Source organism: Phoxinus phoxinus, assembly GCF_949152265.1.
Source record: "Phoxinus phoxinus genome assembly, chromosome: 8".
Lineage (NCBI taxonomy): Eukaryota > Metazoa > Chordata > Actinopteri > Cypriniformes > Leuciscidae > Phoxinus > Phoxinus phoxinus.
The window spans coordinates 34,939,283-34,953,402 of record NC_136883.1 but is presented as its reverse complement, the minus strand read 5'-3'; the positions used below and the strand labels follow the sequence as shown (position 1 = coordinate 34,953,402).

Genomic DNA, 14,120 nt, shown 5'->3' with positions numbered 1-14,120 from the left:
CTTGTTAACATGAGTTAATGCACTGTGAACTAACATGAACAAACAATGAACAGCTTTATTCATATTAACTAACATTAACAAAGATTCATAAATACTGTAACAAATGTATTGTTCATGTTAGTTAATACATTAAATAATGTTTAATAAATGAACCTTATTGTAAAGTGTTACCGAAGAGGACTGATCGGCGATATAAACGTTTGAAAGCGTTTAAAGAGATATTCCACCTAAAAATACAAATGTCATTAATTACTCATCCTCATGACGTTACAAACAAGTAACAATTTAATTAATCTTCGGAACACAAATTAAATGTCCAAAGATTAATAAAATTTGTACGTGTTTGTAAGGGTGAGTAATTAGTGACAGAATTTTCATTTTTTGGGGATCTGTCCCTTTAAGACATTTACTGCATAATTAGTTTGATGAAGGTCACTATAGAGATAATGACAATATATTTTTTTTATAGTTCCTCCAAAATGAAAGGATAGATGAGTCGAAACTGATGTGCTTGCAAGAAAGCATTGCACTGAAGTGTGTTTAATGCATGCTCTAGTAAATGACAGATGGTGAGGACTACACAAGCGCTTGTGTGTGAAACGACTTCAGCAGTTCATCACTGTTCAACATTTGGCTCTTAATGCTGACTCTGTGTTTTCATTTAGGCTGTTATTAATTACAATGCATTACTACACCAAAACGATTAACTTGTATTTTTATGTTGCTGGTAATAGATTAAAGCAAAGTAATGGTATCTTTTGGATACGCAACAATTCAGCCTTTAGATGTGTATAGTACATTTTCTCTCCAGCTTCAGCAGACCTGGGTGTTTCGCCAGGAAAATGAATCATTCAAGCTCCCTGGAGATTAATTCCACTTTGATCTGGAAGACAATTTAAGGGCACATTTTACATGCCTTTTTTTTCCAGGTCTAATGGTGCAAACTATATAGCGAACCAGCTACAAACCAGTTGGTCATACCATCTTAATGTGGTTGGCGCTTTTTTTTACAAATATTTTTATTACATGTTTGATCAACCAGCTACCATCCTCACACAGTTACCAGATGAGCTAGATTGCCTCGCTTTAGCTTTTTAACGATAATGCCGTAAAGATGGGCAGCCTTTGCATTTTTAAAATTCATGTTTGGCTTTACGCATGTAGATTTACCGCTCCTCTTTAATGTACTCGTGATCCACCAGTAGCAGCATCATCTCCCCACGATTAAATCCTTCCCATAATGCCTCGCTCTCGTTGTCGCTGTCTGTGGTGCTGAAGCTGCTCTGGCCGGCGGCACGAGTCCTCCTCCTCCTCCTCCTCCAGCATCTCCTCCACGTTACCAGAGACACCCTTCATCTATATGTTTAAAGTTCTTTGTCTCTTTTAACGCGTTTTACAGCCGGGAATCTTTAGTGTTGTATTTACTTCCTACTATCCGGTCGCGCCTGTGTTTTTCGCCGCTCGTTTGGCTCGCATCCTTTATGCACAGCACGCTGCTCCAGCCCTTAAAGCGAACACAGGCACCCGTGTCGGACCAGCATGGCTTCCTGAGCGAGATGGAAGCGAAGCAGCACTCGATCAAGAGCCTGAAGAGCTACCCGGAGGCTGGGGGCCGCAGTCTGGCGGCGGCGGCGGGTGGGGACGGCGGAGGGTATCGCGTCGGCGGCGCGGAGATGGATATGGAGGCGAAAATACAGAAAGCAATCGACTTCAAAGTGGAGGGTCACCGATGCTACAAAGAGAAGAAATTCCGGGAAGCTATTGGGAAATATCACAGGGCACTGCTGCAACTGAAAGGGGTTCACGTCGTCGACGGGACCACCGGATCCGAGGTGAACCTCCTCAACCAAGCCGCTGCCAAGCTGACAGAAGAGCAGAGGAGAGCGGTGGAGAGCACCGAGATCGAGTGCTACGACAGCCTGACAGGTGAGACTCGGGAACGGCCATTGTTCTGAAGCGATCGCTGGAGGTTGCATGAGGCTCAAGACACTTTGAGATGCTGTTGATAAAGTGAAGGTGTTGGAAGCTATAGAGGACCAGGGGGCTAATAAAGGGCTTTAATATACATATAGATGTAATTCTACTGCAAAAAAAAAAAACGATTGTTTTTTTATACAGACAAGACTGAAAACAATCGATCAATCATTTCCCAGGATTTTCTGGTTCCCAGAACGTTAGTGTTTGGTTCTTAGACCGTTCTTTTATGGTTTGTTTTTGGTTAGCCAGGAAAGTTTTCTTAGCGGAAATGGAACGTTCGTTTTTGGTTTGTAGAACGTTAAGGTAACGTTGCTCTAACGTTCCCCAAACCTCTATATCTTTACTGTGCTTTTCACACTATGGTTAACCCTGACTTAATATTTTAGCTGTAAAGTGGGATTTAAATGATCGTTATAACGCGTTTTGATTGATCTCATTTCAACATAAATGCAGTATTAAACTTATTTCAGAGCTCTGTATATGGCATTGCACAAAAACACATGCAACGTTTAATAATAACCATGAAGGAACGTTCTTTAGCCTAAAAACCCTGCAACGTTCATGGGAATGTTATTTTATGCTTACATTCAACATGAACAAAACATGAAAAAAACAACCACCTAAAAATAACCTAGAATGTTATTATTTGGTTCTAAAAGAAAATAGGCCTATGTATGGGAAAATACCAAATGATACTAACATTAGGGGACCGTTCTGTGTTTGCTGGGTTGTTTGCGCTTATAACAACCAGTTTGGCCTTCATTGTTCCTGAGCCAGTGTCATTCAGCCAGTGTCATAATAATCCAAGTTCATTTAATGTCACGTTGCTTTTATGTTAGAGAGCAAGAAGATTAAACGCACCACGTGATGTGAACTACTATTTTGATGCGTAGCCTAGTATGCTAATCTCTTTATTCATTTTTTATTCAAGTTCTTGATGTTATTAGGTAAAAGGTTGGAGTGTCAGTTCTATAAGATTCCATATCCATTGAGAAAAATAAAGCCACCTGAAGAGACTTTCACTCTTCTACAACTAATGACTCAACATAGGCTACCTCTTGTATAAAAGCTGTTTGTTTTGTGGATGAAATTTTTTGAAATTCCCCTTAAGTAAAAAATGTTTAAACCCGCAACAAATGTTACATTTTCAAGAATGTGAATTAATTTTCTTGTGGTAGTTTTAGTCTTTGTTGATGCATGTTAGCAAACGACATTTTTAAACTAAGCAGCTTCAAAGTTAAAGCTTATGGAGAAAACAATCAAAACCATATTGGTGCTTCAAAATCATAGTCTGAGTATTATTTTACTATGGCTTTGTGTAGCCGATACACTCTCCAAGCGTTTGTTGTCTACAATCTGTAAATTATATTCCATTATTATAATAAACACACCCTCTCTATGTGATTACACACCGATGCATATTGTTACCTAAAGTAAAGTTCCCGATAAAGAAGGGATAACATAAAACGGATCACAGATGCCAACTGTGTTTGCTCACTGAGAGAATATTGGTTAATACTCCTGCACATCTGCTTGATCTGGATGTGTGTGATGATGCCTGGTGTGTGTGGCCCTTGATGTCTCACACGGCGCTGGATTTGATGTTCGGCTTGAATGTCACAAATGTGGCGAACACCTCAGGCTCTCTGGGGGAAGCATTAAAGCGTGAAAGAGAGTCACCACTGCAAAATTTCCATTTGTGTGAATTCCCTCCCTCCCTCCGTCACCTCCTTTTGTTTGTCCTCCTGCAATCATGATGAGGGTGAGCAGGAATATAGAGAGAACTTTGCATTTCATACTGTATAGGCTCGTTGAGGTGCAATAGGATGCAAACAGAGTTTTGTGTTTCGTCAAGTTTTTATCAATTATATTCGTATCTCCCATTCTGTTTGGGTGACTTTAAGGCCTTGAAAAATCTTCACTTAGGGGTAAAAAGAAGTTTGAAACATCTTTGCAGTTGTTTAGAGAGCGATGTTTAGATGAATATGTGAATGCTGCCACTTTCCTCTCAATAACAAAATAAGTGCACAATAAAAACGACAGCGGTGAGTAAACAGCCGTTTAGAAAGCATCTGATCACAGCGATGTGGATATGTTTGCATGAGCTCTGCAATTCGGCTCTACAATCAGGTCACGTTTATTTATATGCAGCTTTACAGTATTAAACATGAAAAAACCTTTCTTTCAGTTAGAAGTACAGCTTCACTTTCTACTGTAAATCGACTCTCCAGTGTGTTCATGTTTTTACTCGTGGACGTCTGACCTCGATGGACTGAACTGGACAAGATTTCCACGTCAAAGTTGTTTCAAAATTAACGTTGGCTCCAAAAAATGAACTTCATATTTGCCTGAATTTGTTCAAAATGACGTCACACCAGTTCGGTCTTCGATTTCTCTTATCAGGTCATTGGACGACGTTTAAAGTCTCTCATGCTAGATCGTTCTCAGAATGATCGTGTCACACCACAACCCTTGATCCATAACTGATTTTGAATGCGCAAAAATGCTTTCTGTATTGTGCCTACATGGCGTTCTGTTTAACAATCACGTGACCATCAGCCCATTGCTCTCGCTGTCCTCAGCGATTGTTCTGTGTGTTGCAGAGGAAAGGGTGATGGGGAGAGATAGAGCCAAATGAATAGCCTACTGTCTGTGTGTGTGTGTGTGTGTGTGTGTGTGTGTGTGTGTGCGTATGCGTGTGTGTGAGGGAAAGGGCCTTCTAAACTCGGTTTGTTGTGACAAGGCCAGGCCTTCCATCTGTATTGTTCATCTTCAGCAGCCACAGCAACTTCTGCAGCGCTCGTTTCTAAAGCCTGCTGAGTCGCCGCTAGCGAACACGCCAGTCTTGGCTCAGCAAGGTGTCATATCAGTCTCGACAGGACCAAGAGACCGTACAAAATGCTCTATCTGAAACTCAACTGAAAGAGGAAGATATCAAAGCGGCTGAGCAAAGAGACGTGAGGAAGATAGCTTACAACAAAGTATAGGCGGAAACCCTATTGCATTATTTATATGATAAACAGAAATCAAGAAATACATGTTGCCAAGTACAGTTTTCTAAATCTGTCTGAACAGCAAGAAGATGAATGGTTTATTTGCCGTGCTTATTCAAAACACCACGTCTAAAGCCGAGAATTCCCAAGACGACAAACAGGATTTCTAAGTGGGTTATGTCTACATTGAAACTTTTTTTTTTTGGTTGTGCAGTTATGTAAGATATATACACAGAAACTCTGATTTACTTTTCCAGCACACACCCTGACTGTTGGGTAGCTTTTCACTGAAGCCAGAAATTAATAATAATAATATTATATTATATGTATTTCACTGTAAAAAAAGATTAGTTGACTCAACTTAACTAAGTCAAGTCATCTTGTTGCTTTGACTGAGTTAGTCAACTTATAGTGTCAAGTTTATGCATCCATTCGTGTAATAAACTTGACACTATAAGTTGACTCAAATTAACTCAGTCAAAGCAACAAGATGACTTGACTTAGTTAAGTTGAGTCAACTAATCTTTTTTACATGTACACATTTGCATTTACTTTCCAGTGACCACAGCTAAACTATTCATTAGACTGACTAACATGTTCTTCAATAGTGTATGTTGGGAATAGTGCACGTTTGGGAATGTGTAGTGATTTATATTGCATTAATTCAGATGCAGTGCCAGATATATAAGTGCTGGAACCGAGAGCTTGCGTGAAGTCACTGCGGCATAAAATCATTTCAAGCTGTATGTATTATTAGAGTTGACTAAAACAAAAATACTAGTGCGAGTAGAATTGGATATGGTTTTATTTTAATATTACTCACAAAACCAGCTTTTGTGCTTTTATCAAGCTTGTGTTTTGACACGTTTTATTTAAATTTTCATCTTGTTTTTCAGTATTAATATCTAAGCAATTTTAAACAAGATGAATTTACTTAAAGAAAAACAATGTCGGCGGCTGGGAGTTGATTTCATCCTTCTGGCTGTTATTTCTGTTGTTTATTCTGTTATTGAGAGGAATATTCACGTTCATCTACACATCGCTCTCAGCAAGTGGACGGTGTCGGGATGTTGGTTAACTGCAAAGGTGTTTCAAACTTATTTTTACCCCTAAGCAAAGAACAACAGAAAACAAACAAAAAACTGTTCTGGGAGTATGCCTATATCACAAAATGAATCCTTGCTAACTTGGTTTCTCCACACACTCTTTCAATTTCTTCTCATTCATTCTTAACTTTTTGTATGAGGTTCGCAACTGCATGAAAACAATATTTGAACTCCATAACCTTAGAGCTATTGCGCGGCGGCCATTGTGAAGTCCACTAGACCTCGAGTGCACATGGGCCATTCGGGACGGGGCCTTTGCGGTCAGTATTGGAGGATATAAAGCATATATCTCCGACCTCCACAGAGTCCTATAGGAGAACAGATGTGGTTTGGAGGGGGAGGGGAGGTTAACGTTTTTGATTTAAAGATTACGAATGCACTTAATTAAAAAAAAAAATGTGTGCACAGATCAATCATTTATTATAAACATTCTGCAACATTATATATATATATTATAAAAAATGATTTCATGGTGACTTTAAAAAAAACTAAATTGCATAAGATAATAAGAGCTTTTTTTCAAATAAAAAGTTTGGGGTTGGTACGTTTTTGGAAGGAAGTCTCATGTTTTTCAAAATAGAGTAAAACAGTAATATGGTGAATGTAATTATAATATAAACTAAAAGTTTTCTATTTGAATATATACATAAAGTATATATATAATATTTATTGAATAAAGTGTATATATATATATATATATATATATATATATATATATATATATATATATATATATATATATATATATACATGTAACCCGTCTTGTCTTTCTGCGTTGTGTTCTGGGTTGTTCTCAAGTAGACACGGGGCACGGGCTGTCACAATGCAGTTTATTATCTGCGGTCATAAACAATATGGCAATGAGTGTTGCGTGACATCAGGTTAGCATCTCAGTCAAATCCAGTATTGCTCTGACTGTATTCACATTAATCACATTTAACCTCTTTTCATAAAGAAAAACTACATACATTTGTAATCAAAACAAATACAAAAAAATATCACAGATATTCCCAATAGAAAAACACATTGTAAATTCCCCTTAGTCATACATTAATTCCATTATATAAACTACACATATATTCATTGTCATCTCGAACCAATATGCACAAACACACAAAAAAAACATACCTGCGGTCATAAACAATATGGCAATGAGTGTTGCGTGACATCAGGTTAGCATCTACAAAAAATAGCATCACGTCAATACAATGTTAATGGCCTGTCGTACAGCTAGCTCACCACGTGCTGCAGCAGCTACCGAACTGCATTTAACATATAATAAACACAATATCGCGGCTCGTAGTTCATTAAGACTACTGCAAGATTCACTCATCATCATAGACACTCTTACACTGTGATAAGTCAACAAATAAGTGATAATAGTAACTTATATCTCCGTTTTATTATCGGAGAGACCCGACGTGAACTCACCTCAGTCAAATCCAGTATTGCTCTGACTGAGGTCAAACTTGCGCGGCGCAAGTCTCCGGTCTGATGACGTCACACGCACGCACTGCACTAACCCGACGCGCAGGCAGAATGAACCCAAAACGAAACTCCCAGTAATACAAAAAGTAATATTTCTGGTGGAATTCATAAGTATACAAATAAACCTGCTACATTCACCCCCCCTGAATTCCACCAAAATAACGACACCCCTGAATTCTATAATAGCACCAAAGATGCATTAATGTAAACACTCGTACCCGGACCAAATAACAATGAGATCTAATCCCAAAGTTCAGTAAAAACTATCCGTAAAACAGATCAAGAGAAAAAAGAAGGTTGATCAGGCCCTCATCCTCTCAGGAACATAAAGGTGCAGCCTACACCCCTAAAAATTTGGTCCCCTGGCTTGAAAAACCCCACAGTACGGTTTCACATTCAAGAATGACATAAATGTTTTCACATTCAAAAACAACAAAAAAACCCCGGTTAAAAAGAGAAAAACTTAACAATGTGCACTCTAAATCAAACTTTCTGAGGCAAAGAGAGGCCCCATATAACAGGTCTCTGAACCATACTCTCAATAAGCCTATTGACAGACCTAACCACTCTCCCAGTTCTAGTTACAACCCTGCCTTGAACCCTGTTATTAACTACAGCAGTCTGAGTCACAGTAGAGTCAGCAGGTGAGCAGGCTTGAGTGGGGGTAGAGTCAGTCGGACTCGTATCAACGTCAGTAGGTTCATTTGACTGAACAGGGTCTGGGTCAGACAGAGTCACTTCAGGTGGACTGGCCATGTCTTCATGAGTGTGAGACTCGTCCTCAAGTTCTGGAATGGAAGCTTCTTCGGCTGCTGAAGCCTCCGCAGCTCGATCTGGGTCTGACAGAACCCATGAGGACGTCCGTGACAAGCAAGACTCTCGCTCCAGATTGCTCAGGCTATCCGCATCTCCACAGACACTTGAGCCTTCAACTTCCAACGAGCTGACCAGAGACCGATTCTCCAGGGTGTCTTGGATAGGAAGGAAGCTCACATCAAGCAATAGGTTCCTGTGCACAACCTTGCTCTGTCCAGAGGCATTGCTGATCTTGTAGATGTGAGTCTTGGGGTTCCGCTCCACTACCGTATACACTGCAGGTTCCCACTTGTCGGCTAACTTCTTTTTGCCTTTCTCTCCCTTGTTCGCGAGCAGCACTCGGGCTCCAATATGCAAGGAAACCCCTCTGACCTTTTTATTGTACTGATGAGCCTGCTGTTCCTGCTCTTTAGTGGCATGCTGCTGGGCGATGTTGGCTGCCTCAGACAGGTAAGATAGCAGAGTCCTTGAGTAGCTGCTGAAGTCTGTCACAGTGAGGTCGTGCAGAACAGACTGAAAGACAACATCAACTGGGAGCCTTGGAACGCGGCCAAACATCAAGTGGAAGGGTGCATAGCCGGTTGTCTCGTGAGCAGTCGCGTTGTATGCAAATGTCAGCGTCTGGATCTGCTGTGGCCATTCTTGCTTGGCTCTCAGAGGAAGACTCCGTATCATGTTGCCCAGTGTGCGGTTAAAGCGCTCTGTGACTCCGTTGCCCATTGGGTGATATGCCGTTGTATGAGACTTTGCCACCCCCGACAGCTGCAGCAACTCAGACACCAGCTCACTCTCAAAATTAGGGCCCTGGTCAGAGTGGATGCGCTCAGGGAACCCGTAGACACAAAAGACACAATCCCATAACTTTCTGGCCACTTGCTTGGCAGTCTGGTTCCTGCAAGGAAAGGCAAAAGCCATTTTCGTAAAGTGGTCGGTCGCCACCAGCACATCAACAGAGTTCTTGTTCTTATCCTCTGCTGACCAAAAGTCAATGCAGACCAGTTCCATGGCAGCTGAAGTTTTAATACTTTCCAAGGGGGCTCGTGCTGAGGGCTCCGGAGATTTTGCAAGTACACACCTCTCACAGCATCGCACATGCTCTCTCGTGTCTCTCTCCATACTGGGCCAGAAGAAGCGCTGTCTCGCCAGATGGAGCGTCCTCGCCTGTCCTTGATGTCCTGCCAAGTCATGAACTCCCTTCAAGGCCTCACTCCTTAAACTGGCTGGCAGTAGCAACTGGAACCTTCTCATCCTACTCACAGGATCCTTCGTTTCTCGGTACAAGACACCATTCCGAATGACTAGCCTCTCCCAGTGTTTCAGTAATGCCAACGAACTGGGGCCCATATTGTGCCTTTCTCGTCTGGATGGGCGACGTCCGCGGACCACAAACGGGAGTACCAAAGATATCGTGGGATCCTGAAGCTGCTTATCTTCCAATTCGCGCAGAGTGAGAGAGGGCAGGGTACACTGGCCTGCAGGTTGCAGCTGTTGGACATGTTGGCCAAGACAAAGAGCCCTGTTCTCCACACCACTCCTCCAGGAACTGTGAGAGGCTAGAGCAGCTTTGACTTCAGCTGAACTGTAGGAGCCTGCAGTGTAATGTGGTGGCTCGTGCTGTTGAACCGCTTGGAGGTGTTGGATGCCCAGTCTGAATGTCTGTTGCACCTCCGCAGCCTCCGCACCTTCAGCCTCCTGCACTAGGTTACCATATGGCTCTTGGATCAGACGCCTGCTAACTGAAGTGGTAAAGGGATCTCGACTGAGTGCGTCTGCTACAACATTTTTTGGGCCTGGGATGTATTTCAGGTCGAAGTTGTATGAAGACAGTTTGGCTACCCATCTCTGTTCGTATGCATCGAGCTTGGGCTTGGTCATGATGTGGGTCAGCGGGTTGTTGTCTGTCCACACAGTAAAGTCATGCCCTTTCAGCCAGTGACTGAACTTCTCAGAGACGCTCCACTTCAGTGCCATAAACTCAAGACGATGAGCGGGATATCTTTGCTGTGACTTGCTGAGGGTCTTACTGGCAAAAGCAATGGGGCGAGCCTTGTCCTCCCCTACTGGCAATTGTGACAACACAGCCCCAAGCCCGTCCAGGGATGCATCAATGGACAGGATGAATGGTCTTGAGAAATCAGGATGGGCCAATACAGCACAGTTGAGCAGATCTGTCTTGAGCTTCTGGAAAGCCTTCTCGCATTCAGGAGTCCAATCCGCTGCAGTCAGTTTCCTGTACATACCCGCACCTCCACCACTCCGACCAGTCTGGCCTCTCCTCTTCTGGCCTGCCGTCAAAGCAAACAGGGGCTTGGCAATGGCTGAGCAGCCAGGAATGAAAGACTGGTAGAAGAACACCATGCCAAGAAATGACTTCAGCCTCTTTACAGATGGGGTACGACCATCCTCCTCCATCAGAGCCTCCTTTGGCATCTTGCAGATGACATCAACTTTGGTGGGATCCACCGCAACCCCACTTTGGTCGATGACGTGACCAAGGAACCTCACTGACCTCATCAGAAGGTGGCATTTCTTGGGGCTCAGCTTGAGGTTGTTGTCTCTGAGCTTACCGAAGACCACTTGGAGCCTGTTTAGTGCTTCCTCTTCAGTGGGCGCAAAGACAAGTAGGTCGTCTAAGTAGCAGAGCAGGCTGGTGAAGTTAAGGCTGCCAAAGATGCTCAGCATCATACGCATGAACGATGCTGGGCTGTTACAAAGCCCCTGCGGCATCCTGTTGTACTCATACAAACCAACAGGTGTCGTGAAGGCTGTATACTTCTTGTGGTCTTCACACATCGGAACATTATAGAAGCCCGAGGTCAAATCCATTGTACTGAAAACAGCATTACCTCCCAGTGCTGCTAGACAGTCGCCCTGATGAGGCAGTGGGTGAGCATCTTTTAAAGTCCGTGCATTCAGCCACCTGAAGTCTGTGCAGATTCTGAGCCCACCATCTTTCTTCCACACCATGACGAGGGGGGATGCATACTCACTGATGGACTTGCGGATGATCCCTCTCTCCTCCATGTCTGAGAGCACGCGTCGTAGCTGTTGGTAATGTGCAGGAGGGACTCTCCTATATGGCATGCGAAATGGGCGATCGTCTGTCAGGCGAATGCTGTGCACAAACTCTCTCGCCTCGCCACAATCAAGTGAGTGTCTGGAGAAGATGTCTTCATACTCTCGAACCAGTTCGACAAGACGTTTCTTCGCCCAAAAGCTGGCTTGGCATGAGTCAATGTCCAAATCGCTCAACCCCATGTTTGACAGTCGTTCTTTGAGGTCAGCGTCCGTGGCAGCTGGAACTATAACACTCTCTGGCTCCAAGCCCTCCATCTCACACAGACCTTGCTGAACGTTGAAGTCCTCCACAGCAAGACACGGGAACACATCAGCGATGATGGCATTACGTCTCAATGTGATTGGCTTCGGCGAAAGATTCGTCATCTTTAAGGGCACCCACCTGTCAGCCCACATCGCAGTGATGACACGACCCACAAGGACATCCCGTGGACCTGACCTGGAACCACATGGCTCCACAATGACTGTGCTGCCTGGAGACATCGGCACCTTGCTGGACAGCCTACCCCACACTAGGTGTTCGTGTTTCGGTTCCAGTGTGACAGCATGAGGCAGCTTCAAAGGGCCGATCTTGTCTGGGACATCCTCACTCTTCCATCTTGTAGTGCAGGACAGCATATCAAGGAACTGGTCACAGTCTGACGGTACTTTCTTGCCTCCAGCTGATATGAGTCTCCAGTAGTTTTCATCGCTCTTCATGGTACGTGCAAGGTGCTTGAGGACGTTTGAACCGATGATGAGTTCATCACGCTGGCCCGGCACAAGCAGAACAGGAACAGCGCACTTCACTCCATACACAGACAGCGTCAAGTTATAAACACCTTTGGGACGTGTCTGCTTTCCCCCACAACCCACAAGCACGATTCTTTCGGCCGATTCAGGCTCTTTAAGAAGGACTCCCGCCACCTTGAGTAATGCTTCAGCCCCCTCACTCATCGTACAAGCCATTGATCCTGAGTCAATCATGCCCTTCAGCTCCACCTTGTCATTTACCACAACCTGGACGTAGAATAATTCACTGAAAGCTGGCACCTCTCCAGACCCTTGAACCACGACCTGAAGACCTTCTGGTACGGCTGAACAGGCATTAACATAAAGTAGCTCCAAGTCCTCGTCTCCAATGAGGGTTTCGTGTTGATCCCCCACACTGCCCCTCTCCAAGTGTGGGCTCTCTAGTTTCCCGCCGGCGGCCCTCGTCTGGCATCAGCCTGGCCCACCCGCTTCCGTCCATACTTGACACAGTCCTTCTTCCAGTGACCAGGAGCAAAACACGCGAGACACAGGTTTTCTCTCCTGCAATGTGCGAGCGTGGAATGTCTGACATCGTCACAGACTCTACAACTCCTCCTCTGAAAGGGCATTGGAGCATATGATGGCTCTTGTGCAGGGGCTTGGACGTTCTGACGCACCACCAAGTGATCTAGAAGACTGATCAGTGCATTCATGCTATTCACACCAACAGCTGCGGCAGTGGCTGGAGTGGCGTGACTGGACTGGGGAGCTTGAAAGCATGCTGGTGACTGTGCATGTTGTGGAACAGACTGTGCATGGGATGGTTGAGGCACAAACAGTTCTGCTAAAGGTGAAAGCTGTGATGTTGGCGTCTGAACTGATGCGTTAGCAAACATAGTGGCTTGAGGCAGAACGAACCCCTGGGAAAAGGGCAGCTGAAACTGGGGCTCTGCTGGCGCTGGTTGAGACAGCTCTGGCTCTCGTGACATGGCTGACTGGGTGTGAGTGACTATGTGTCTCTGTGGAGTATGAGAACTGGTCAGCGTGCGCATCCTGAGTTCCCTCTGGTAGGCGTCAATGCGTTCCTGGACCTCGCTCGTGGTCCACTCCTCAGCCGCCTTGAAGCTGAGTCTGTTAGAGAGTATGGGGTCTGGGCAAAACTTGATGAACATCATGCATACCTCCCGTCCCGGATCTTCAACACTTCGTTTCTGTCTCTTTAGGCACTCGTCAGCGATATCAATGGCGTTATTCAACCTGATCCAGTAGTCCATCACCCCTTCGTCTCGCAGTGGCCTGGTGTTGTAAAAGTCAGCCATTGGCATGGATGAGTAGGTCAACTCACTAAAGTGTTGTTTTAGTATGTCATAGACAAAGTCAGGAGTTGCGTCAGTAGAGTTATGTCGTAGAGTAACCCGCACTACATCTCTAGCCTTCCCCCTTAGCTTAGCTAATATCTCCTGTAGCTGCTGGTGTACTGGAACATTACTCTTACGAAAATATGCCCCTACCATTTCCACCCACTCCCGGACAGAACACTTATCACTGCTATCACCCCTATAAATAGGCGGCTCCTTAGCATCAGATTGCATTACTAGCCTAACACCGGACAAATTAAACTCCGTCGGTTGCTGTTCAGGCTGTGAACCCCCCTTTTTTACAGATGTGTCATGTGCTGTTACATCACTGTTACGTTGCAGCTGGTCTGCAATAGACTGGCCAATTTGGCTGGCTAACTCTGTAATAAGGGCTCTGACATCATCACTAGAGGCTGATGTGGTATGCTGCTCACTTGGGGAAAGACTGGGTGGAAACTGGACACGACTGGAACACGCCCTGGGCGTTCTCAACCCTCCCACATCAGGCGACTGAACCTCGTCCATGAATAATCTCCCCCTCCCAAAACCCACAGTAGCATACACATCTCGAT

General features: G+C 44.2%; 1 protein-coding gene across 1 annotated transcript in view; it reads left to right on the top strand.

Moving 5' to 3' along the window:
* Positions 1-1,272: 1,272 nt before the first annotated feature.
* The window catches only part of ttc9b (tetratricopeptide repeat domain 9B), a 34,829-nt gene continuing 21,981 nt past the window's right edge, over positions 1,273-14,120 (top strand). The window contains exon 1 of the mRNA XM_079621593.1: positions 1,273-1,926. Coding sequence (XP_079477719.1) covers positions 1,482-1,926 — 445 coding nt within the window. The 5' untranslated portion in view covers positions 1,273-1,481. The remainder of the gene's footprint in view (positions 1,927-14,120) is intronic.